The sequence below is a fragment of the Magnolia sinica genome, chromosome 16, assembly GCF_029962835.1.
Source record: "Magnolia sinica isolate HGM2019 chromosome 16, MsV1, whole genome shotgun sequence".
Taxonomy (NCBI): Eukaryota; Viridiplantae; Streptophyta; class Magnoliopsida; order Magnoliales; family Magnoliaceae; genus Magnolia; species Magnolia sinica.
Window position 1 is genome coordinate 21,601,519 of NC_080588.1, and position 27,688 is coordinate 21,629,206.

The 27,688-nt window shown below is 38.7% G+C and overlaps 1 protein-coding gene and 2 long non-coding RNA genes across 11 annotated transcripts in view; 2 read left to right on the top strand and 1 right to left on the bottom strand.

Moving 5' to 3' along the window:
* Window positions 1-27,688, bottom strand: part of LOC131229906 (CSC1-like protein HYP1) — a 123,870-nt gene that overhangs the window by 91,122 nt on the left and 5,060 nt on the right. For 8 of the 9 annotated variants that reach the window (XR_009163647.1, XM_058225992.1, XM_058225991.1 and 5 more), the window contains one exon: window positions 12,598-12,753. The exons of the other annotated variant lie outside the window; for it this stretch is intronic. Coding sequence is in view for 7 of the 8 variants with exons in the window: in XM_058225992.1 (XP_058081975.1) it covers window positions 12,598-12,753 (156 nt within the window). In the remaining variant the exon portion in view is untranslated. The remainder of the gene's footprint in view (window positions 1-12,597; window positions 12,754-27,688) is intronic. 9 annotated transcript variants of the gene reach the window in all.
* Window positions 10-27,533, top strand: LOC131229909 (uncharacterized). The gene is made up of 3 exons (XR_009163649.1): window positions 10-349; window positions 26,965-27,095; window positions 27,203-27,533. It is a non-coding gene; the product is annotated as an uncharacterized LOC131229909 (long non-coding RNA).
* On the top strand, window positions 19,291-23,110 carry LOC131229908 (uncharacterized). The gene is made up of 2 exons (XR_009163648.1): window positions 19,291-19,468; window positions 22,386-23,110. It is a non-coding gene; the product is annotated as an uncharacterized LOC131229908 (long non-coding RNA).

The window sequence follows — 27,688 nt, forward strand, 5'->3', positions numbered from 1 at the left end:
ACATATATGATGCGATGGAGAAGGTGAGAAATAATATCATGGACCGTTTTAACTATAGAGACCATGATTACAAGCCAATTATAGATATTATAGATAGAAGATAGGACAGCCAAATGTCATCTCTATTGTATTTGGCTGCTTACATCCTTAACCCAGCCTGTTTATTCACTTCTGTTGATCCAGCAAAAGCACTTACTATGCATATGGTTGGATTTATTGATGTGTTGAAAAGAACGATTCTAGATAGAAAAGAACAGGATAAGATCTCAACTTTACTGGACTTTTATACAAAGTGAGGGCATATTCTCAAGGAATATCGTCATCAGGCATCGGACAATGAAATTACCCAGTAAGTACTATGAATGTCAGTCTTACAAATAGTTTTTTTACAATGTAATCTACAAAGTGACTCTAACCTACTTAAACTGTTTTTCTCAACTGATTGGTGGGCTGCCTATGGAGTGGACCCGAATAGGAATGATCTAGCTCCAAAGAAGCTGGCTATGAGGATTCTTAGACTCACATGTTTTGCCAGTGGTTGTGAGCGCAACTGGAACACGTTCAAGGCAGCAAGTTTAGTAATTGTAAACTTCAATTTTTTAGTGTAAGGCGCAAGCTAAATTAATTAGCTAAATAACTAATACCAAATGCGCTTTCTTTCATGCAGATTCATACCAAGAAAAGGAATCGCCTTGAGCAAAAAAAGCTCAATACTTGGTTTTCGTCTAATACAATAAAAAATTGTGAGAACAATTCCAAACTATGAAAGAGAAGCCTGGTTTCTTTGACCATATCTGCTTAAATGAGTTGAATGCAGATAACGAGTAGTTCGTAGAGACGGAAGACCCGGTATTTGCTATAGAGAACCTGACATGGGCGCAAGTTGAAGATGTCATATACGAATCGGCACTTGGAGAAGGTACCACTCGATGGCGAATGATGGGGGGAAGCCGGAGGGCGAGTAGTAGCAGTCGACCCGTTGAAGAGATTGAGGAGATAGAGAGAGGAGATGATAATGGTCAAGCTTAAGATCCACCATTGGATGTTGATGAAATATTAGTACATACAGATGATGAAGAAACAGAAAAAGAAGAAGTGTATGTGGAAGAAAGAGATGACTCGGATGATGATAGTAATGATGACGATGGTGGTGGTGATCAAATGCCACAATGGCAAATAGATCAATATATATAGTATATGATTAGATCAATAATAAATAAATAGTTTCTTCATTTTGTTTACTTACTAAGTGTGTTGATGTTGATTGTTGACTATACTGTTCAATGTTGATATTTGTTAACTATATTGTAGAATGTTGATGACTTAATATTTAATTCATTGTTTAATTGGTTTTATTTTACTTAAATGTATTGCAAGGGCATATAAAATTATTTATTTATTAACTTAGGAAAGTTCCCCCTACTTTCTTATATTTTATTCATTTTTTTTCTTATTTTTCCCCTATTTTTTTGATTTTTTAAAATTTTTCGAAAAAAAATTAAATATCCGACCGCATATGCGTTCTGACAACATTGTTCACAAATATGAGATTTCCACTTATTATTCAACAAGACCATTAAAAATGGAATCCATGTTTCAATATTGTTCTCTTCTTTAATTGAAAAAGATAACGGGGCTTTATTAAAATGAAATGACCACCCAAGCAAAGCGCTAAGGCAGGAATTACAACCCAAGCAAGGCTGACAAGAAACAAATGTCCAAATCTTTTACACCACACACAACTAACAATATCTAACCTCACTTTCCTAATAATTACATCCACAGGAAGACTTCCATTGTGAAAGCAACAATTGTTCCTCTCCCCCCCAAATTGCCCAAATCACAGCCATGAGAGTTGATTTCCATGTCATCTTCCCCACATTCCCTATTCCTCCTTTGTGGCAAGTAAAGAGGAGGTCGATGGTGGACTTAAGCCCCCATTGTGTCATGAAGTGGGGGACACATTCCTTAAAACTGAGGTTAATTAACTAGAGGCTTTATTGCCGAATATAAGGAGGATTGGAAAATATATGATATACATTAATGGTTAGTGGATGGACCGATAAGATCCAGTCAGACACTCGTTAACTTTCTCATTAATTGTCTAACTAGGACTATGTTCTTCCGTGGATTCATTGGCTCCCCATATGGCAAACTACATATTTGAATTGTTAAATAGTGTGGTTGAGAAAATAAAAGAAGAATATGTTGTCCAATTTATCACAAACAATGCAGCCTCCTATGTAGACAACTTGACGTCGATCGCCTCCCTATGGCGAGGCAACGCCATCTATTTTAGAGTCCATGTGCAGCTCATTGTGTAGATTTAATCTTAAAAGATATAGGTAGATTGCATATTAAAGTTTTTGCTAAGGTTTGATGAATCACCGTTTTTATGTATAAACATCCCCTTCTACTCCACATGACAAAACGCATCGATTGTAATTTGTTGTCTAGCCTTCACTTGATTTGCAGCAGTATTTTTAACGATACAAAATATGTATGCAAAAAATCTGAACCTATAAGCTTTTATAGTGTCGACCAATTGGAATAACAGCCCCTGGTCTAACAAGGCCAAAGGGAGGTTAGTCGAACAAACTATCCTCTCTGAATCATTTTGGATACATCCTAAAGGAATTGAAATCTTCAGAACACTTAGTACACGTCTTAGGATTGGAGAACGGTGATGAGAAGCCAGCAATGAGATACATATACGATGTGATGGAGAGGGCTAAACCTAAAATTATGGAACATTTTAATTATAAAGAACGTGATTATAGGCCTGTGTTAGATGCAATAGATAAAAGATGGGGCACTGAAATGTCATCTCCTTTGTATTCGGCTGCCTACATCCTTAATTCTGTCGTATTCTTCACTTCCACCAATTGGAGTGAGACAAAAGCATATGGTAGGATTTCTTGATGTTTTGGAAAGAATGGTTCCAAACAGAGATGAATAGGATATGCTATCCGGACTGTTGTTCTACTTGAAGAGCGCGGGGATTTTCTTGAAGTGCTAGTTAATCAACACCATAGTCATAGAAATTTACTCACTCACTATAATGTAGAATATTTTTTAACAAAAAGTAATAGTGTAATACAACTCTTAACTTACGCTCAACTATTATTTAAACAGTTGATTGGTGGTTAATGTACATAGTGGACTCAAACAAGAAGGATCTAGCATTGAAGAAATTGGCCATGAAAATTCTCGACCTAACATGCTCTACAAGCGGTTGCGAGCGCAACTGGAGACTATTCGAGTCGGTAAGTAAGATTTTGGATCACTTTTCAAATGTTGGACTTAGAAGTTAGATTTAGAAGTATATATCTATTTCACTTTTAATTCAAATGTTATATAGATTCTTAACAAAAAAAAAAAAAGGATTCGTCTTGAATGAAAGAAACTAAATGACCCAGTCCTCATCCAATACAACCAAAAGTTATGGGAACAATTCCAAGCTAAGAGGGAAAAGCCTAATTTCTATTATCCCATCTTCCTAGATAATATGGAGGCAAACAATGAGTGGCTTATAGAGATAGAGGACACAATGTTCGAAGGCGAGGATCTAACAAGGGCCCCCAAGTATAGGATGCAGCATTTGGATCAATGCCTGAAGAAAGTTCTTCAAGTCAAGACAGAGAAGACGAGCGAATCTAGTACTAGTCAAGGCCAAGAAGAAGATGAGATTCGGGAGATAGAAGAAGAAGATCGAGATCAACCATTGGTTGTACATGAAGAATTCATGAAAACTAATGACGAATAAACAGAAGAAAAGTATATGTCGAGGAAAGAGGTGGTGGTGGTGGTGGTGGTGGCGGCGGATGGTGGAGATGTGCCATAGTGGATTAGGGATCAATGTGCATAAGTTTTAACTTATTTTGAATTTTTAGTTTTCATTTTTGAGTTTGTAGTTTGCATTTTGTACTTTATAACCTTGTACAATGTAATTTTATATCATGTCATCAATAAAATTCCTACGTATCTTTTTTCACGTTTTTTTCAAAGTAGTTAACTTAGTTACTTGTTAGATTTAATGTAAACATGTAATGAATATTAGAAAATATGAAAATATCAACGAAGATACACTTCCAAAAACTTGTGTATTTTACATTCTTTTCATATTTTTTTGTTATTTTTCTATTTTTTCATTTCTTTTTCTTTTCTTTTCTTTTTTTTTTCTTTTTTTTTTTTGTATTTTTCTTATCCTCTAGAAGAAGAAGAAGAAAAAGAAAAAGAAAAAAAAAAGAGGTCAAAGAAGTTGTGCGATCGCATAAGCAATCAGCCCCCCCTAAGCCACTTAGGATTGCAAATGTGATTTGACAACATTAGCTAGAACATAGAAGAATTAACCTACAGGCCTGAGATCGCTTCGAAGCAGCATGCTATCTTTTGCAAATTAGCCATTGCTCCTACCTCTACATCACATAATAGAAAAGATCTGCAAATTGAAGTTGAGAGATCTAAGCACCATCGTTTGTCACCTTGAAACCCTCAATGAGGCCCACCTCTTGCCCTTTATCTAGCATCTTGCTGAGGGCCTCCACTACCACCAAAAATAAGAACAAGGATGGAAGATCGCCCTACCTAAAATCCCAAGAGGCCTTAAAAAACCCTTAGGAGATGCATTGACTAGCTTGGAGAAGGACACCGACCAAACACATTCTTGCATCCACTCTCGCCATTTCCACCCAAACCTTTTCTTAAACAGCATGAAATCCATAAATTTCCAATCAACGTGACCATAAGCCTTTTCTATATATTATTTGCAAACCACACCTTTCCTTGTCTTGAATCGACAGACACACTCATGGGCCATGAGAGCAATGACCAAGATTTGTCTATTCGCCACAAAGGCACCTCGATTTTCAAATATGACATTAGAGAAGCCCAGAATCTAGTGGTTAGAACCTCAGCCAAAATTTTGTAAGGGCTTCCAACTAGGCTTATGGGCCTAAAGTCCTTCAAACGTTGTACTCCTTCCTTTTTTTCAAAATGAGGGCAATAAATAACGCCCTCGACTCCTATGACAGTCGCCCCTCTCGAAGAACTCCCAAATAAAATTGAGGACAACCCTTTTCACAACATTCCAAAAAGTCTAAAACGGGCTATAGGAAAGTCGTCCAACCTTGGCGCTTTATCTCGGCCCAAAGCGTCCACTATTGCTTTCATTTTCTCTTCACTGATCGATTTCTTAAGCATCTCTGAGTTCGCAAAGTAAATTTGATTAAGGGGCAAGTTGTCCAACGAGGGGCGACTGATAGGACATTCTTGAAGAACCTACAATAGCTTCGCTAAGCTGCTCCTTCCCTTCAATTCTTTTGCCATTTTCAACCATGCTAACAATCCTATTGTTTCTAGCCCTTACATTGGCAATGTTGTGGAAACATTTTGTGCCTTTTGTCCCCTTCCTTAAGCCACATAACCCTCTACCATTGCCTCCATTTGATTTCTTACTTCAAGAATATTAAAGTAATCCAACAATAATTTGACTCAATTAGACTTTTCAGCCGCAAGGCCTTAGATAAAGATCCCCCCCTTCCTTGATTTCCAGGGCTTGAATTTCCTCAAGGATATAATCGGTTTCGGCCTCCCTTTTCCTAAGAAACTCCCATTTACTAACTTGCCTTTTAACAACTTTAACTTCCGACACAAAAATGAAACCAACATAGCCTTTGCACTTGGAAAGATTCCCACCATTTCTTCATAAGATTCACAAAACCATCCACTTCTAGCCAAAGCAGCTCAAACCTAAAGGGCTTAAGGCCCAAATTCTCCTCATCTAGGTCCAGTAAAACGGGGCAATGGTCAAAAACAGGTCTAGGCAAACCCCGAAGATGAACTAACGAGAAGATTTTCATCCAATCTGAGAACACGAAGGACCTATCCGGACGTAAGAGTATCCCATTATCATGACCATTAGTCCATGTGAACTTAGCTCCCCCCATTGGTAGGTCCACTCGTTCATTGCAAGCAACCGACTCCAAGAATTCCTTTATGCTACAAGACAAGTAACCACCATTAGATTTCTTGTGGTTAAACCTAATCATATTGAAAATTTGAAATTGCCACCTAAACACCACGGCAAACTCGAACAGATGTCAACTCTTCCCACTTAACCAACCTAAGCTCCACCGGACAAGGGCCACACACAATAGAGAGCAGCCACCTCCTTCAAAACAACCGAGACAGAGAATGATCCACACAATCTTCTCTTGTCCAAATCTCAGAGTTCCAAGCCACTATGAGACTCCCCACAATACCTAAAGCATATGAAGCAACCCGGTATTTGTCCTTGATTCCCCAAATTGAATCCAGAACCTAACTGTTCGCAGATTGGAGCTTTGACTCTTTCAGTGCTATCACCCAATGTTTTTCGTATCGTTATCGCTAGTGTTCGAAATATCGGTATCACGTTACGTATCGCACCTTTGGGATACAAATACGTATCGGTTATCACATGGGATATATCGGTTGTATCGCGTAATGTATCATTGTTGTTGGAAACATGGGGAAATTGGTCAAACTTTTCAATGAAACTTTAGTGATTGTTAAAAAAGGCATCAATACACACTTACAAATTCAAAACATTACTACAAAAAAAAAAAAAAAAAAAAAGCCAAGTGCATATAATAGGTTTTCTTTGTATGGGGTCCTACTCTATGCGTCGTCTAACTGAATTGATGCAAGTATATTAAAAGTATGTTCATATAATTTATAAATGTAATAAGACGTGTGGAAAAACAAGTAATACATTCAAAGGAAAAAGAAGAATCACTAGATCATGTTACATTCATGTTTGATTTTATGTTTGGATAGATAGATTGCAACCAATTTGCGAGAAATTGAGAAATTTTGTTTTTTTTTTTTTTCAATTTTTCGCAACTTAGCCCATCTCCTCCAAATCTCAAATTTTAAAGCGCTCCCAATCCATGATTTTTCACACAAAACATGAAAAATCATGAATTTGTAACAATTTGACATTGATTTAACATGATTTATATATATATATATAAGGATTGAAAATCAAAAATTCTCACCAGATCAAACATGTGGGATATATCCCACTACGTGTGTGTTTCGTATTGCACAAGTGGGAAATAAGCTATATCATAGGATATATCGGCCGACATCGCCGATACTTAAAACATTGGTTATCGCATAATATATCACACCCTTGGTATACAAATACATATCGGTTATCGCATGGGATATATCGATTGTGTCGCTGTTATTGAGAAATATGGGGAAACATTAGAAAATTGGTCGAATTTATCAATGAAACTTCAACGATTGTTAAAAAAGACATCAATACACACTTAAAAATCAAAACAACTCAAAAACAATTGCACATAATTCCTTTGTATCGGGTCCTAATCTATATGTTGTCTGACTGAATTGATACAAGTATAAAGTTTATTCATGTAATTTATCAAATGTAAGAAGGCATGTATGGAAACACAAGCAATACATTCCAAAGCAAAGGAAGAAGTCGACAACTAGAAATATACATGTGAATAATGTGTGTGCTTGTAGCTTGAACCCACATAGAGTTGTGCAATAACTCAAAATCATCATCTCCATCTCAACGGGGTTGCGCATAGTATTGTTGCTCCACAAACCAACAATACTAAGCCTAGGTTGTAGAATGATACCAATAAAGATGCTCTCCAACATAACGTTGGTACTCATCCTCTCCGATTTGAGCAAATTGACCCATCTTCCCCCAAATCCCAAAATTAGAGTGCATGTGATGATGATTGCATCAAACACTCCTAAATACTCTAAAATTGAGGCTAATTGACCACTGATCAAAGTAGAATTTTGAAAAAAAAAAGGTTATTTTTTAACATTTTTAATTAAAAAATTTTTGAAATTTTGCCAAATTGCCAGGAATCACCAGATTAGGTCACATTCATATTTGATTTTGTGTTTGGACACAATTTGTAACTGATTTGCGACAAATTGGGAAATTTCAATTTTTCCCAATATTTTGTAACTTGGCCCATCTCCCCCAAATCTCAAAATTGAAGCTCCAAATCCATGATTTTTCATACAAAACATGAAGAATAGTGGATTTGTAATAATTTAACATGATTTACAGCCAAAAAAAAAAAAAAAAGGATCAAAAATTAAAACTACTCACTAGATCGAATAGGTGGGATAATCGGCACTAACTGTGCATTTCGTATCGCACGAGTGGGATACGGTTACCAGATATATCATGGGATATAGCGGCCAATATCGTCAATATTGAAAATATTGTTATCACCTATGCCTTGGCTTTTCTACACGTCCCCCGACATTCCAACTTAGAACCTTCATTGGGAAACGCCCATTAGCTCTCTACCCTTTAGAGATTTTTGGGTTTTCTTAAGAGTAAGGTACCTTTTTTATTGCCTTTTTGACAAATTAGAGAAAGGCAATGACATCCTCACTTGAATCACCATAGGTGACCCTCACCAAGCACCTCCTTCACCCATTTCAGACCTTTAGACTCAAAATATTCCTTACCTTCTTCCTTGACTAAGTGATCCTCCATCTGCCCTAGGTCGTCAACGAGGGACAGCAACAGCAACTCTATAGGCCCATAGGTTGCTTGAATGGGGGTAATATGCAACATCTGTTCACCTTCCTGGTTGTTGAGGTCCAAGCTAGCGTCTCTCCAGCCCCCATACTCTGACACTTCGACCAAAGGGAGTGACAACAACACCAAGTCTTCAGAAGGATTTTCATCCATCAACATTGCTGCTAGAGAGGAGAGCTCCTTAATATTAAGAAGTCTTCGTTTCCTTCAATAGAGCCTGAAGAGAAGCTGATAACCAAGTGGGGTGACCACGGGCTTTTAGGAAATTTGCTTTCAAAGTCCCCTAGAAGGGATGGAAGCAATTGAAAGTCGAGAGAAATCTCCCTTTTGTCTATAAGGGGGGAGCGTAAGTCTCATATGACTAAATTCACACATATAGGAGAAAAATAAGCTTTAAAACAAGTAGAAGAGGGGGCATGTGTGACCTTAGCCTCTAGGGACCCACCTGGGACACATGTCCATTCCCCCGCTGCCTCCAGCCCCATCTATACATCTCACGTCAAACGAGGGATGCTTACATTAAATCATCATGTCATGAGCCCGTTTGCTAGTCACACTTCCTCGAGACATGGCAACAACCACAAGATCAGGATGCCACATATCGCCAAGACTCCTACATCCTCCAAAGAGAGCCAACTAATCAAGATATCCTCCTATCCACCTATCTTGGAGATTGACGTTCAGATGTCGAACCTAATGCCTCTAACACCCAAACGCCACCTCAACTACTGCCACTGCACAACTACTAACATCCATGCACACGTTAAAAAGTCAATAAAAGGGTAACCCCAGATGGTGATTCTATCAACGCCGCTACACATCCGTCGACCTCCCCGTCACGCGTCGCACTGAAGATTGACACTCGTCCTTCAAACGAGACATCTACCATCTGTGTAATATCACATGCAACCTTGCCATGTATCTCCTAGAGAAGCCTCCTCTCGCTGCCCTCGATCTAACAACCAATTCGGTTCTCGCACGTCGACGCCTTCCAATAGGTGTTGCACTGGACCATCATGGTGGTGCTCCTTCACCTTCACCCAGATTGGCCTCTAATCCCCCTCTACTACTAAACTTCATCCCATCTCCTCGGCTCTCCCCATTTAACATCTCCTTCTACCCAAATTGACAGACATTGGTCACCAATGACCATCGGAACTGAGGTTAACTCCAGCTTAGCTCTTCTTTTTACACAAATCCTCACTGCATTGAGCTCCTCCCCATTCTCAATTGTCAAATCGATTGCTACCACTTCTACCAAACAAGATCCAAGCACAATGAAGATATCCACAAACCACATTTTCAAAGGAACTCTCTAGAACAGGTACCAAACTTCCTCCTTGCCAAAAAACGAACTTTCCAACCATTTTCAAACTAAAAGCATAGGTCCGTCATTGAAGAGAATAGTTGTCATGACCAACCTATCGAAGTTGATATCAATTGTGAAAGAAATCCAGACCTCATCTCCCCCAATGGCTTCAATCAGAGTATCCTTTGCATCCACATTGCAACAAGCTTCCAACTGCTTCCAAATCACTTCCAGCGAAGCTCCAGGCCAAGTTCTCGCAATGATGGAAACTTGCAAGACAAGCCAAGCATTCTCGATAACTCGGGGATACACCTTCACTTTCGGACATGACCTTGACACCTCTTTCCACACCCATTTCTCTTCTTCCAGCTACTTCTATTATGCAAAAGCCTCTTTGCGACCTAACTCTGATCGCTCCGACACTATCTAATGAGAGGCTTTGCCTATGACGACATCCCTAAACGATCTGGTCTGAAAGCCTCCCCCTGTTGCCTCACCACCCCTACCTTACCAAAGACGGCCATGGCTTCCTTACCAGCACTAGTTGTGGCTTCCTTTAATTTGATCCTTTCTTCTCCACCCTTCTGGTTGTCCTTCTTGATGACAGCTTCGTTAATTGTTTTCAACATGTATCTGGCCTTTTTAACTGAAATCTTCTTCCCTCCAAAGACTTTGCCATGAATGGAGGTCACCACCTAAGAAACTCCCTCCATCGAACTCATCCGAACAAAAGCAAAGCCACAAATGTCTGAGGAGTTCTACACCCTGGGATGATGACCTCCTTCACCTCACCAGCACTTTCGAACACTCAAGAGAAGTTGAGAGACAACTAGTCCTCTGAGAGGTTCTCCACAAACAAAGGAACTCCGACAGAGGCTCAGTCGTTGCACAGGTCTTACCTCTCTGATGGACTATCCTTTCTTCCCAACTAGAATCCACCCTTCGCCAAAATCCCTATCATGCTCCTCCCCCTTTGGATGCTTCTGATACCTCTCATTACCCTTCCCGCTTCCCTTGTAACCCTAATCCTCACTCCCTCTCCCCTCTCCCCCTTTCCTCAGCTCCTTTGTGACCTCCCCCTCCCGAACCTTCCATCTCTCACCATCAATCTTCCCCTCCCCCTCCCAAACATTCTACTGCTCACCCCCTAATCCTGTAGCACCTCGAAACCCCTCGATCTGTCACCCTGGAACCTTGAACCTCCACCCTCACCTCCTCACATCTCAATCCGGCAAGCTCCCTCTCCTTCCCTTGACCTCAACTTGACGACCTACCTTGGACAAACGGATCTAGATTTGAAGCCAAATGTCCTATCTGGAGGCGACACAGCTCACCCCCCTCGATCTTCCAAGAGGAGACCCACGGCTAAGTGTCAAGGTTTAGGCTCCTATGTCGTCTCCCCCTTCGAAACTTTGTCATCGATTTGATCTACTCTCGCCTCGAACAATGCTTTCACGTCTCCCTCCTTGCAACTTCTAAGCAACCATCTAGCTTGAAGTACGGTGTCTCAAATGTGCCAATATGTCTTGTGCCATACGTAACACCTTACAACTTCTAAGCAGCTCACATGTACCAAGTGTGCAACAATTCAGCTGCAAGCACCCACATGTGCCACATATGTCATATGTGCCACTATTCATATTCAAGCATCTCACATGTGCCACGTGTGCTAACCTAGAACATGCTAGTAATGGCCTAGAATTAATTTTTCTCAAGAAAAAATTGTCCTGCCAAACAACAAACTTGAGATTAGATTCCAAATAAGGTTCCTAGAAATCTGGTGGTTGAAGCCTACATGGACACGATACACCCGTATCAGCCGATATGATACCATTTTTTGGATCTATGGGCTACATGAATCCTATTTGCCATTCCACTCTATCATGGGCCATAACTTCAGTTAGACCATAGGTCTACCTCCCACCAACATCTTTTTGGGCCTTCCTCTTGCCCTTTTACTTTTAGAGCCCTCAACTTGTACCAACTTACTTCTCCTAACTGGCACAAGTTCATGGTTTTTGTTGCACATGACCAAACCATCTAAGTCTACTTTCCCTCATCTTATTACCTATTGGTGCTACTTCTAAGTTCCCTCAACTACATTCATTTCTAATTCTATCCATCCTCACATTGCCGCTCATTCATCTCAACAACCTCATTTCAGCCACACCCATCCTATGAACATGTTGTTCCTTAACCGCCCAACATTCTATTCCATAAAGCATGGCTGGTCTTATAGCTATCCTATAAAATTTCCCTTTTAGTTTTAAGTGTTACACGACGATCACATAAAACTCCAGAGGCGCATTTCCATAGCTTCCACCCAGCTTGATTTCTACAGCAACATCCTTCTCAATCTCTCCACTCTCACGATTTTTTTTTCTTTTTCCTTTTGAGAATTGACAACTTTTTTTGAGAAAGTCCACTCTTACGATTATCGACCCAAGATACCAGAAGCGGTCATTTTGGGAATCTTCTTGGGGACTACATCTTTATGATGTATAAGATTAAGAATAAAAATGAGAGAGAGAGAGAGAGAGAGAGTAAATATTGTAGAATGTTTTTATCAAAACTTTACATCTGGTCTCAGCTTCGACAAGTATAATCCTAATAATGGTGACTGCAACTTAAAACATATAAGATTAAGAATTAAAATTCCCGCCCCCCCAAAAAAAAAAAAAGAGTGAAAGCAAGAAGTCACCATTTTGAGCCATCCTTCACATTTGAAATGCTAAATAGGTCCACAGACTTGTTTGGAAGTTCGGAGAAGTCAATATCATTTAGTTCGTTCCCCAAGTAATTTACTGGAAGAAGAATGCAAATCCCTATGATGCCAGCAACAGAAAAAACTCTCAAACTGCATAAAAGAAGTCGGATTAAACAATGATGAACTTGTGAGAATCAGAATGATAACGAGGAAAAATAAAGAAAATCATGAACCCTCAATAAACGCAAGAATGTTGTTGAAAGGAAAACATAAAATATCTAATGCAATTAGACCTAGGTGAGCAGACTAAGAAAATAAACATAATAAAATTAGTGTTTCCAATTTAAAATTTAAAATAAAATAAAATAAAATAAAATAAAATAAAAAATCATAAGGAAAGACATAAGAACAAGAGAAGTTATCTCACAACTAATTCAAAAATAGTATGAAGATTCCTTTCGAAGCACTAATCCACAAGTGGCAAGGGTAGACACATGTGAACATACTTCTTTTATGGACGAATGTGAAGTTTTATACACATGAAGCCATAATGATGGGGGACATCACACGCACATGCACACACACGCCGCCCCTCTACATATGTACACGAGGAGGAGGGCCCCACCATCGATCCGTATCGATGACGACATCCAAGGAGGGCCACCTAGTTAGAAAGCGGGGTTTTGGTTCATTGGAGTGGGCCCGATAATCAAGTAAAGCCCATCATGGGATCTCATGATCGGGGCCCGCTAGTCGGATTAAGTTCATATTTTAGGTTTTGATTATTTATGTTATTTAGAATATCATGAATGTTTTAGATTTCTTTAGTTGGTTTTTATTTGGATTTACTTCATTGCCAAGTATAGGTTGCGCACATGGCGCAAGTTTTGGGGTATAGGGTTTTCCTATAAATAGGCACCCCTTGTAGTTCTTTTGATTCATTGAAGTTGAATAAAAAATTCATGCGTGTTTCTTCTGCTCTCTGAGTTTTTGAGTTGTGGAAAAAATTCAAGTGGGTGCGAAAGCCCTCCCTTTTCGAAGAACTAACTGCCGTGGTGCGAACCCACATCTATCCCAATCCACCCCCATCTCATATCATCCATATTTCTCCCATTCTACGATCATCCTCGCATCAAATCCGTCTGTTTTGCAGCCGTTCATCTCCCTACAGCTAGTTTTCAGAATCTGGCCCTGCAGGAGGGTCGAAACTTCGACAGAACACTGCGCCCCGACTGCAGGTCGAATCGCAACAAGAATTGGAGGGTTTGTAGTCCCCCCCCTGGCCGACCAGAGCCTAGAAGGCTGTTTTGGGATTCGAGCCCCCAGCGCACGTGTGGCTAGCCTCCTGCACACTGTGACAGGTCCGAGCCGCAGTCCGCACGCAGGAGTTGTCGTTTAGTTCAAGTTTTCTTCCTATTTTCCCCTTTCACACTAGTTTTTCATAACCTTAACCCTAGATTGCATTATCCCTAACTTATTTGCCCCTTTTCTCACCCTAGGGTTCCTTGAATTGAAATTGGGGAATCCCTTGGATTAGGGACTGATTGTTGTGCATGTGTGGCTGAATTCTATTTCCCTTTGAGCATCGTTTGGTCCATAATTTTATTGATCCAGTCATAACCTGTGTAGGCCTGGACCCGTGTAGATTCCCTTTTACTTGAATGTTTGAGCTTTTGTGTGGGATGTGGAATTGTTATGTGATTGTTCTGAATTAGTATGATCTAAGTCTGAAATCTTGCATATCATATTTAAATTTCATGTCCTGCATCACATAACCACTGGGGTAAGGCCCCACTTATCATAGATCTTGAAGAACTATAATACTAAAATAGATCTGAATTTAAATGGTGCTGAATATTATACATCTTTCATGCAAATTGGGCAAAAAATTCCACCAGATACAATGAAATAGGCAAATAGAAAGAGCCAAGGTATTCAAAAACAGTTAACAGTAATGGTTCAGGCCACTACATGTTATGGGGTCATAATGGCCGGTTCCAAAAAAATAAGACTGTAAAAGTCCCATAATGGCCTGTTACAGTCCAGCATAATAGCCCAAGGCCATTACGCATATATAAGCCCCCTTTTAGGGGCTCTTTAGGAATTTTTCCCATTTCTCCTTCACTTTTTTATATTTTTTTTAATTCTTGGGACTATTTTTAGCTCATTAATTACGAGATTCATGCAAAGATAAAAACACAAGATTTAAGCGATTTTCGAAGAATCGAAGATCCATGGCCAATTTTAGGCAAGAAAGGAAAAATATGTAAAACTACTTTTTTCCTACCACAAATTTATTGATTCAACATTATATTGCTATCAATTAAATCTTGTTAGATTTGTGTTCAAATTAGCCATGTTCATATGGTTCTTCAATGTTTTTTGTACTTTTACGTTTCATATAATTCCCAGTCATTTTCAAAAAATATATTTTTTTTGTAAAATATTTCAAGTGTAGATTATTCAGATACATGTATTGAGTTTAGATCTATGCATGATGCATTAAATCAGTTTTTTCCATCTCGTTTTCTGTTTTTGGGTTTTTCTTGTAATTTTAGGTTTTTTTTTAATTTATAGTGTCAAAATTTTTTTCCTCAAATTTCTCGAGGAAAATGATGTCAAATGGTTAGGGATATGCATTAGTGGGATGGATCTCGTAGATTGCATGAATTTCAGCCCATTTTGGGTGCTTTTGAGTGCTCCCAAATTGGCTCAACAATATTTATCCAATTTTAATTTTAATTTTTTCCACAAATCTCTCAAGGGAAATGGTGTCAAATAGTTAGGGATGTGCATTAGTGGAAAGATTTTGACAAATTGCATGAATTTGAGCCATTTTAGGGGCATTTGAGTGGTACGAAACTGGCCCAACACTATTCATCCGACTTTAAAAAAAATTATTTTTCCCTCAAACTTCTAGCGGAATGGTTAGTGGATCAGCTCCATCAATTGCATGAATTTCAGATCATTTTAGGGCATCAACTAGTCCTAAATTGCCCCACAACTATTCATCCAAATTCAACTTTTAATTTCTTCCCCAAATTTATTGTGCGAAATGGTGTCAAATGGTTAGGAATAGGTATTAGTGGGATGAGTTCCATATTTGCATGAATTTCAAGCCTGTTTTGAGGGCATTCGAGTGGTCCTAAATCGGCCCAACACTATTCATCAGCATTCAAATTTCAATTTAGGATTTTTATTTATTTAAGATGTTTTAACATTATACGTTTGTCTTTTAACAGGAGCTCAGGGCTTTAGGAGTAATTTGGACTTCGGGTTAACGACTTGAGTCACTTGACGGCCACAGCCAACAGGTTGGTTGGATACATGGAGAGTTTATTGGTAATCTAATACTTAATTAGTTGGAGTTGTAACTTGTGACTTGTGAGTAGAAACAATGGCGGCCTAATAAGAAAATAAAAATATTGGATGGCAACACTAAGACAATAGGTGGGAATAGTCATATGCTATAAAATGCAGTTATCATGGTAAATTAATAATTGGAGGAATTATTGGGTAAGTCACGCAATGCCCAAGCATACTAAAAGAGATAAGGGAGATGATGTAGCATAATTTGAAAGATATTACAAGGAAAAAAAAAAAAAACTATTGTACAGAAGATGAAGAAGGATGCTCTCAATGTAACCTAAGCAGAAATTTTTAGGCCTGAATATTTGGGTGGGAGTGGTGACGATAATGTTGAGTCTATTGAGGATAATGATACAAAGGTGACAACGTCAAGGAGATAGCCGCGCCATTCATAAAGAATGCTGGCAAATGTTTGGAGGAAGGGGGCTAGTTCATAAAGTAAGAGAGCAATGGGACTAGGGCTGGAACTGTAACTGGGACTGGAGGAAGGGTGGAGGTGGTACTTGTGGTATTTTTGGTGGGCGTGCCTTCATCCGACGACAACCTTCATATGCTCCTTCAGTTGCTAAAGGAGGTAGAGCTCGTGCTGACTTAGATGTAGATGTGGAGCTATAGAAACCTTCATGTGATCCCAATTTATTTAAAAAAAATAGACAACAAAGCAAAAGAGGCTAAAATAAATGTTGGGAAAAACTGTGGTTGAGAAGCTTGGTAGGACAATAGCCAAGTGATTCATACATGGCAACAAAGCTCCAAATGTTGCAAACTCTTCATATTTGGTAAGTGGTAATAGATGCAAGAGCAAAGGCAAGCAAAGGAGTTCATGCACTACAATTTGGGAGATTATGAAGAAATGGATAAATACGAAATACACAAATGTAAGGGCGTACGTGATACTTTAACACAGATACGGCAAAGTAGAGGATGCAGCATCATGTGCGATGGTGGGACAAGCCCAACCAAACAAAACATTATAAACTTTATGTTGTATTATCATTTGGAAATACTGTTCTAAATGCTATTTATGCATCCAAGGAAACGAAAAATGCAATTTATATTTTCAATCTTATATGGTAGAAGAAATTGGGGGGGTTTAGAAAAAAAAAATTATGGAGGAAACGTTCATTTTGGTCACCATGTGTCGCATTGCATCAACCTCATACTGGAAGATATTGGAAACAATAAAATTTATGCAAAATTGGTTGAAAAGGTGAGGCAAGTCACCCATGGATATGAATATCAATATCGTATTGGCCGATACGGCCATATCGTATCCGTATCGACATAAGATGATACGCGATACGGGGTTGTATCGGCCTAATACAAAAAAATTGACCTGTATCGACCCGTATCGGCTTGTATCGGCCGTATACGGGGTTTTATTTTTTTCCACTCATGTCTCCTCTTCCTTTTTTCATTTAAACCACGGAAGAAGCTTAAAAACTCATTTAAGGCTAGATCTTGACCTATTTTGGGATGAAAACAAATGATTTAAATGGGATTCAACAAATCGAAGCGAAGTGGACAATTGTGGAAAAAAATCGGAAAGAAGGGTAAACCATAACTTTTTTTATATTTTCATCTTCTTTTTGTTGTATTTCAATGTAATGGGACCTAGTTCACCAAATCATGCCTGATTTGCATTCAATTAGGGCCCATTGAGTTAACTTTCAACAAGTCAAATCGGCATATATCATTCTCATTAAAGAATGGTCCGATACACTATGGAATACATGGTCAAAACATTTTTAAAAATTGATAGATTATCTCAGTTTTTCCTTTTTTTTTCTTTTTTCTTTTTTGCTTTAAAAAATTCATGACCGATACATGCCAATATGGCCCTGATAGCGATACACGACGCCATATCATATTATTTTTCCACCAAGCCAATGCGCCGACCAATACCGACATTCAGAACCATGAAGTCACCACATTCATTTATAATCATAACCAAGTAATCGACGTAATGAAGTTCACAAAAAGGGAGAAAGTGACCGAGTCCTACAGCGATTCAATTTACTACAAATTTTATTGCCCTAGAAAGTTTATACAAGCATAGGGAAGAGTTGAGCAAGATGTTTTCTTCTGAGGAGTGGCTCAAAAGCATGGGCAAAAGACATTAGGGACACTTCTTTTTTTAGAGATAATAATGATTTTATTAAAATGGCTCATAAAGAATGAGCAAAGAATACAGCTTCAAACAACAATCAAGCCCAACACTATAAATAAATAGAGATTTTTCTAATAACCTCCTCAGCTCCCACCTGAACATTTCTATAAAAAAATCCATTTCTCGATCCCCAAATTACCCAAAACACCGCCATAATAAGCAATCTCCAAACTGTTTGTTTTTTCGGATTTCCCTACGTCTCCTCCATGCCAAGCCCAAAGAAGACTTTCCGCCATCATCGGCATCACCCAGACCATCTAGAACATTAAGAGGAAGTGACTCCACACCTTTTCGGTGAAGGGACAATCGATAAAGAGTTGGTTGATCGGCTCCTCATTAGCCATGCACATGAAACATATATTAGGAAGAATCATTGCCAGTGTTGTCATGTGCGATCGCACATTCGCATATGCGCACATGTGCACTGATCGCATATGCGACAGTGGCATATGTGATCACTACACATATGCGATCGCATATGCCACATGTGCCATAATATGCGATCACATATGCGATGTATGCGATCGCATAGTTGCTAACGGTCAGAAATCTGACCGTTTTCTAACTGTTGGAAATTTAAAAAAATAAAATAAAATAAAATAATAATAATAATAAATCCTGATTTTTTTCTATAAAAATGGATTCTAAGCACTCCTACATGCACTCAAAGCTCAAACTCTCTCTCTCTCTATCTATATTTTGCTCTCTTGTGTCCCGTATCGGTATCAGTTGGCGTAACAGTGTCCTCCAAAACCGATACGGATACAGGGGCGTAATGGCCCGTAACGGCGCAAAAAAAAAAAATTTGCCAAAAAAATATGAAAAAATATGGATTAAATCCAGAATATTCTAAGCATTCCAAATATGCATTCATTTATAAATTGGAACATGTTTATGGTGGTGTAACGGTCCACTCTTTGGTGAGAAGTTGTATCGGACTGTCTGATGAATTTATGAACCAGATAACCTGAATTTGACTACAAAATTCATATATTTAATTTTCTAACTACCTACTATCAATCATAGATATATTAGAATGAATGTAAAATGAAAATATCTTACATTAGGTGTTTGCAATTATTTTTGAGGAATTTCTCGAACACACCTGTGCAGTGTGCACGTGACTGTGATAGTGTGATTCCTGTCTATGACCTGTCATCCTCAAGTCAAGAATATTATAAAAAAAAAATAATTAGTAGTGTCTGATATACTCCCCTGCAACTTGATTAAGGATTACTTGATTGGTTGTCAGGGGAGCTATTTTAAATACAAGTTCGGCAGTGTCAAGTGTGTGCATGGCTTCTTGCAATAATACAGTTGTGAGCTGTCTGTTGCAAATACTTACCTTAATACAAATATATACTCACAATCACAAGTCACCACCAAAATGAAAATCTGCTTTTTTGTGGTTGCTCGACCTCCACATCATCGTCATCGTCACCATCAGGCTGAGGCTGTCCAATAGGTATAGGTGTTGCATATCCATAATATCTAGTGCCAGAAGGAAATACTAGATCAATGAAACTAGAGGATAACTGATCCTGACTAGGCAACAACTCTAACTCGGAGTAAGGATATCCACCAGTGCCCGTCGAATAGCCATACTGGTGCCCATACTCAGGCTGTTGAGAATCTTGAGATTGAGAGTGCGTCTGCTGTGATGAATAACTTGGATTTGGATCTCGATATCTATAATCATATGGATATTGATCGAGAGGGCTACTCCAACATGAATGTGATGGAACAGGCTCAGTATAACCATCATAATTCAATTGACCATAAGAATATCCATCATATTAACCAAGACCATGAGCCTGCTGATGTTCCAGACCTCCCGGACCCGGTGCACCACTAGATGTACCCACCTCCTGCTGGCTGTATCGTGACTCGGTACACTCATAAGTCCGACCTCGTGTACCACCTTGTCGATGTTCATCGATATCATGATCTGTAGACGGCTGTATAGGGCGCTCCAGAAGTGCCAGCACCAGGGGCAGGGGGGTCATCGTCATCATCCGACACGATCACGCTACCACTGCTCGTGCTCTTTTGTTGATCTTGAGCCGTATCCGTACGTGGCATAAACGCTGCCCCTCTTACTGGGTCCAACACATCTGCACGACTCTCTTGTTGCGCTCTGCGTATTTCTGGGTCATCAATTTCCAATTCTTCACTATCCTCTTCAATTTGCTTTTCCCTTATTTCCAACCAAGGTAGAAGTGGGTCATCCTCATCATAAATATTGTCCAAGTTTATTGGACAGTAGTGTCCGTCATCAGCAGTTGTAATGCTCCTATGATGTCGTCACATTCTTAGTTTTATATTGTAGTGCATGAAGACAAGTCTATTTAATGTTCTAGTCTGCAATCTATTCCTATTCTTTGAATGAATAAGCGCAAAACAACTCCAATTCCTTTCGCAACTAGAGGAAGATGTTGTCTGGCTCAAAACTTTTACTGCAATTTTTTGGAGAGCCTTCGTACTCTCTCCGAAATTAATCCACCATTCGGCCGGTTGCAATCTAGATACTGCATGCTGTGCAAGAGCATCTCCAAAGCTACCAAGGCGATCTCCAACTGTATCTAATTCATTCAATGCCTTTATTTGCAGATCTAAGTCAGGCTCTAATCTCTTTATCACATTTTTTAGCCCAACACGAACTTCATCATCCGCAACAAATGATTGGGCATATCTATACCTAGGATTTAGGTAATAACCTGCTGCATGAAGATCGTGATGGAGTTGTTTTGAACATCTCTTGTCGATCATCTTCCAATAAGTCTCCCAACTTCTACAATCACGTTGAATTGCAAACTTTGCCTTATCCATGGCATCATATAGGAAGCCCATGGTAGGTGCTTCATCGGATTCAACAAGATGGAGTACCCTCATTAGTGGCTCCATCACCTTTAGGATCGCCTTAACCTTCTTCCAATATTTGTTGTCCAGTATGGTGTTCGCAACTTCGACCGGTGTCCCTGATGTCTTCTTCCCATGTTTTGTGTTGAGCCATTCTCGGGAAGCGAACATCTCACTCAACTCTTCCCTATGCTGCAATAAACTCTCTAATGCTATAAAGTTTGTTGCGAATCTAGTCGCCCCAGGCCTCAACAACTCTCGTCCTTTCGTGAACTTTCTCATTATTGCAACTACTTGATTATGGTTGTAAATAAACGTCGTCACTTCCCTTGCCCTTTCGACCATTTCCTTAACATTCTTCTTCTTCCCAATATCTTCCAATATAAGATCAATACAATGGGCAGCACATGGTGACCAAAAAAGATGTTTTCTCTTATCCATCAACATATGTCCTGCAAGCTTATATGTTGCTTCATTATCTGTCACAATCTGCACTATATTCTCCTCTCCAATCTCGTCCACAACTTTATCCATTAGTCCATTAATATAAGTAGAATTTTTTGTTGCCTCTGAGGCATCAATTGACTTGTGGTATATAGTTCCTAAGTGGCAGTATACCATGAAGTTGATCATGTTGCGTCTGGTTGGGCCAGTCCAACCATCACACATGATTGTGCATCCTCTGGCTTGCTATACAGGTTTAAAGGTAGCCACGTATGCTTTCACATCAGCAAACTCTGCATCTGTCCATTTCCCCCTAATCTCCTTAGCCGTGAGAGCTTTTATTCCTTCACCTGCTTCTGCTGTTGCATCAATTACCACCTGCCAATATGGAGAATTGGCTGCGTTGGGAGGTATGTTGGCATGTATAAATAACTTTGCTGCTGCTCTACCTAATTTCTCAACGGAAGTTCTACTCCACATTTGTTTTATCTTCTTTTGTCTAGTTGATTCTTTCCTAAATAGGATTGGATCAATAGAGGGTCTCCTAGGCTCATTTACTTCTTCATCCAAACGTATAGGGGCATCACGTGAAGATGCCTCACGTCAGCTCCCGAATATACGTTGTAATCCATCTGACCTACCCCCACCCCCACCTACAGAAGCAGTTGCACTTCCAGTTGCACTCCCACTCCCACTCCCACTGCCCCCCCCTGTATCACGCACTGACCCATGCATGCCAAACATGCGGCGACGTTCTTCCTCTTCACGAGCTAGACGCAAGCTCTCTCTCCTAGCTATAGTAAATTCTCGATCTGAATCTTCGTCAGAATCAATAATATCTTGATCACGAATGCCCATATATTCAGGACCAAACACTTCCTGTCGAGCTGCATCCAAAATATCTTTCTTCTTTTGTACAGCAGCACGTTTACCCTTCGAGTCATCCAGACTAGCTTGCATTAAAAGCATTATCTCATTCGGTACTCTACTACATGGCGCAACTTGACCCTTTCGATGTGCCAAATGTTGTTTGAGACGGGTAATTCCACCAGTCACTAGTCTATCACAATGCTTGCACTTCATTTGGTGCCTAGTACCACCAACCCTCTCACAATGTTGCCATCCAATATCATCACTTACTTGTTGTTGGCCAGACCCAGACATTTCTTTAGGTTTAGGTAGATACTAGATAATTAGATATGAGTATGAGTGTATGACCTATGTTAATAAAGATAATTTTATATTCTAACTAAACCCTAAGAAGCTCCAAGGCAAAACTTGTCCAATATAAGCAAATAAAAACATAAAGTCACTAATTCGAAAATAGAAAAAAAATTATAAAATGACACCCCAAATCTGTAAAATACACATTAACATGTTCTACTATGATTAACACATCATATGGCATGATTAAAACAGTAAAACAATCGTTAAAAAATTATTTTTCGAATTAAAAAAAAAAAGCCATAATTAATGCGTAAATAGAAAAAAATATTAAAAAATTATAAAATGGCACCCCAAATCTGTAAAATGCACATTAACATGTTCTACTATGATTAACGCATCATATGGCATGATTAAAACAGCAAAACAACCATTAAAAATTGATTTTTCGAATTTAAAAAAATGGCCAAAATTCATGCGTAAATAGAAAAAAATATAAAATATATATAAAATCGCACCCAAAATCTGTAAAATGCACATTAACATATTCTACTATGATTAACACATCATATGGCATTATTAAAACAGCAATACAACCATTAAAAATTGATTTTTCGAATTTAAAAAAAAAAGGTCAAAATTCATGCGTAAATAGAAAAAAATATTTTTAAAATATAAAATGGCACCCCAAATCTATAAAATGTACATTAACATGTTCTACTATGATTAACACATCATATGACATGATTAAAACAGCAAAACAATCATTAAAAATTGATTTTTTGAATTTTAAAAAAAAGGGGCAAAATTCATGCGTAAATAGAAAAAAATATTTAAAAAATATAAAATGGTACCCCAAATCTGTAAAATGCACATTAACATGTTCTACTATGACTAACACATCATATGGCATGATTAAAACAGCAAAACAATCATTAAAAATTGATTTTTTGAATTTTAAAAAAAAGGGGCAAAATTCATGCGTAAATAGAAAAAAATATTTAAAAAATATAAAATGGCACCCCAAATCTGTAAAATGCACATTAACATGTTCTAATATGATTAACACATCATATGGCATGATTAAAACAACAAAACAACCATTAAAAATTGATTTTTCGAATTTAAAAAAAAAAGGGTCAAAATTCATGCGTAAATAGAAAAAAATATTAAAAAATATTAAATGGCACCCTAAATCTGTAAAATGCATATTAACATGTTCTACTATGATTAACACATCATATGAGATGATTAAAACAGCAAAACATATTAAAAAAATATAAATACCTATTTTTGACAAATTTCTGAAAAATGGCCCACCAAGCTTTGATTCAACAAAATCCGCAATATAATGTGTTTTTTCCTCAAATATCCAGCCAAGGTTGGTCGAAATTAGTAGTAGAAAGAGTGAAAAACAGTTTGGAAGCAAGAAGTTTTAAAAAAACAGCAAAAACGGACCTTAAAATGCAAAAAAAAATGTTACCGTTTTCTGACCGGTACGGCTAGCCGTTACGGGCCAGTAACGGCCGTTACGCCCGTAACGGGCCCGTATCGGCCGATTCGGGCACAAAAAATCGTAACGGCCGATACGGCCCCGAAACGGGTAACGGTTCCCACCATTACCGTTACGTATCGGCTAATACGGCCGATACGTAACCGATTTGGCACACCCTTACACTCTCTTACACAATTCCAAGCCTCAAGCTCCACTCCTCCATCCACATTTCTTTCAAGAATCGAGATTGAAATTGAAATTTCAATCAAGGGACAAGTACATACATCCACAAGGATTCAAGAATCAAGATTCAAGAGACATTACAAGACAATCAAGCTCTCCATCCATTGAATTGAACTCTCTTTCTAGTTTCTAATTTTTCCAAGTTATAAATATTCACACAACACACCCACCACTCTCTCTTTTTAGTTTCTAATCTATTATCTATCTCTCTTTCTATCTCATTCTCTCTTAAAGTTTCATAATATCCAAGTTCTAAGTTTTCTAACATTTTTTTTTTTAGTTTGTTTATTACTTTGTTACAAGTTACAAGTTACAAGTTAGTGTTGTGTTAGTGACGTGGTGTTACAACTTACAACAACACAACTTTACAAGTCTACATTCTACATAATTCTAAAATCAAGATCAAGACTCAAGTCAAGGGTCAAGGACTCAAGGCAAAGGTGAAGACAAGACAACTTAGACAAAAAGTGAAGATTGAAGAATCTGGAACCTCTTTTTAAATTTGTAATTGTAATTTTGTCTGTGTAAATCTCTCTCCCCCCTCTTTTCTACAAATCTACAAGTGTAACTCAACTCTCTCTCTCTCTCTCTCTCTCTCTCTCTCTCTCTCTCTCTCTCCCAAGTCCCATCTCTTTAGTCTCTTTACTCTTAATCTCTTACTTTACTTTAGTTTTTACTTTTTAGTTTACTATCTCGTTACTTTTTAGTACTAGGCTACTAGCAATCAATACACACACCACCAATATAATGTCTTCTTCCCAATCTTCCTCTTTGAAACCTAAATCGAATAACCCAGGTTGGAAGTATGGGCACTACCGTAGTATTACGGAAAAGACTCACATAGTATGTGAGTTATGTGGGTATGTGAGTTCCGGTGGCATTGCAAGGCACAAGCAACACCTTGCACATTTACCGGGGTCAAATGCAAAAGCATGCGACAAAACTACTCCAGAAATCCGAATGGAGATCATGGAGTATATGAAAAAGCAATCAAGAAAGAGATGCGATGGTGCCCTACGTCAGGAGGAATATTTGGAACAATATGCATATGAAAACATAAACGTAGTTAATATAGATGAAGCTAGTCCCACTCCCCCTACTTCGACAGGTCGATCTAGACCACAAGTACAACCAACGATCTCGAAAAGAGCCCGAGGGCATGGGCCCATGGATAGATGGTGTAGACCACACCATGAGGATGTGATTGACCAAAGGGGTAGAGGCAAAGGACCGGCTCAAACAACTTTAGAGAACCAGTATAAACAAAAAGATAGGAAAACCACTATTCAATATATTGCCAAGTGGTTTTACCAAACCGGCATTGCTTTCAACACCGTTAAATCGAGAAGCTTCAAAGTAATGGTTAAGGCTATAGGTCAATTTGGACCTGGGCTTAAACCTCCTTCATATCATTAAATGAGGGAGACATGCCTGAAAACTGAAGTTGAATATACACGATCCTTCATAACTGAATATAAGGAATCGTGGAAAACATATGGGTGTTCACTAATGGCCGATGGATGGACCGATAGATCCGGTCGGTCTCTCATTAACTTTTTGGTAAATTGTCCAGCTGGGACAATGTTCTTGAAGTCCATGGATGCATCGGGCCATTCACACACAGGAGAATATTTGTTTAGCTTACTAGATAATATAGTTGAAGAAATAGGTGAAGAATATGTTACACAAGTAATTACAGACAACACAGTCTCGTATGTAATGGTCGGTCGTCTTCTTATGGAGAAGAGGCGACGCTTATTTTGGACCCCCTGTGCGGCCCATTGTATTGATCTTATCTTAGAAGATATATGTAGATTATTTATAAATGTGATTACAAGGGCTAGAAGAATCACGGTCTTTATGTACAAACACGCCCTTCTCCTCAGTCGAATGAGAAAACACATTGGGGGTAACTTGCTACGTTCAGCAGTCACCCGTTTTGCTACAGTCTTTTTAACACTACAAAAATTACATGCAAAAAAATCAGAACTTAGAAGCTTTGTAGTGTCGGCCGATTTTACAAGTGGGCCTTGGTCAAAGAAGACTGAAGGGAAACAGGTTCAACAAACAATCATTTCTCAAAGTTTTTGGACAAAGTGGTAAAGGTGCTAAAAGCATCCGAGCCCTTGGTCACTATGTTGCGATTGGTGGACGGAGATGAGAAGCCTGCAATGGGCTACATATATGATGCGATGGAGAGGGCGAAAAATAAGATCATGGACCATTTTAACTATAGAGACCGTAATTACAAGCCAATTTTAGATTATTATAGATAAAAGATGGGGCACTAACTGTCATCTCTATTGTATTTAACTGCTTATATCCTTAACCCAGCCTGTTTATTCGCTTTCATTGATCCAGCAAAAACACTAACTATACATATGGCTGGATTTATTGATGTCTTGGAAAGAATAATTCCAGATAAAGGAAAACAGGACAAGATCTCAATTTTATTTGACTTCTACACAAAAAGTGAGGGGATATTCTCAAGGGATATCGTAATAAAGCATCGGACAATGAAATTACCCAGTAAGTACTACTATGAATGTCAGTCTTAGTGTCTTACAAATAGTTTTTCTACAAAGTGTCTCTAACCTACTTAAACTGTTTTTCTTAGCTGACTGGTAGGCTACCTATGGAGTGAACCCGAACAGGAAGGATCCAGCTCTAAAGAAGTTGGCTATGAGGATTCTTGGACTCACGTGTTCTGCCAGTGGTTGCGAGCGTAATTGGAGCACGTTCGAAGTGGTAAATTTAGACTGTTTAGTAATTGTAAACTTCATTTTCTTAGTGTAAGGCCTAAGCTAAATTAATTACCTAAATAGCTAATGCCAAATGCACTTTCTTTCTTGCAGATTCATGCCAAGAAAAGGAATCGCCTTGAGCAAAAAAAGCTCAACGACTTGGTTTTCATTCAATACAATCAAAAATCGCGAGAACAATTCCAAACTAGGAAAGAAAAGCCCGATTTCTTTGACCCTATCTGCTTAGATGAGTTGGATGCAGATAACGAGTGGCTCGTAGAGACGGAGGACCCAGTATTTGCTAGAGAGGACCTGACATGGGCACAAGTTGAAGATACCGCATACGGATCGACACCTGGTGAAGGTAGTATCACTCGAAGGCGAAGGATAGGGGGGAGCCGGGGAGCGAGTAGTAACTGTCAACCCGTTGAAGAGATTGAGGAGATGGAACAAGGAAATGGTGATAGTGATGATCAAGTTGAAGATCATTCACCATTGGATGTTGATGAAGTATTCGTACATATAGATGATGAAGAAACGGAAGAAGAAGAAGTGTGTGTGGAAGAAGGAGATGACTCGAATGAAGATATGGTGGTG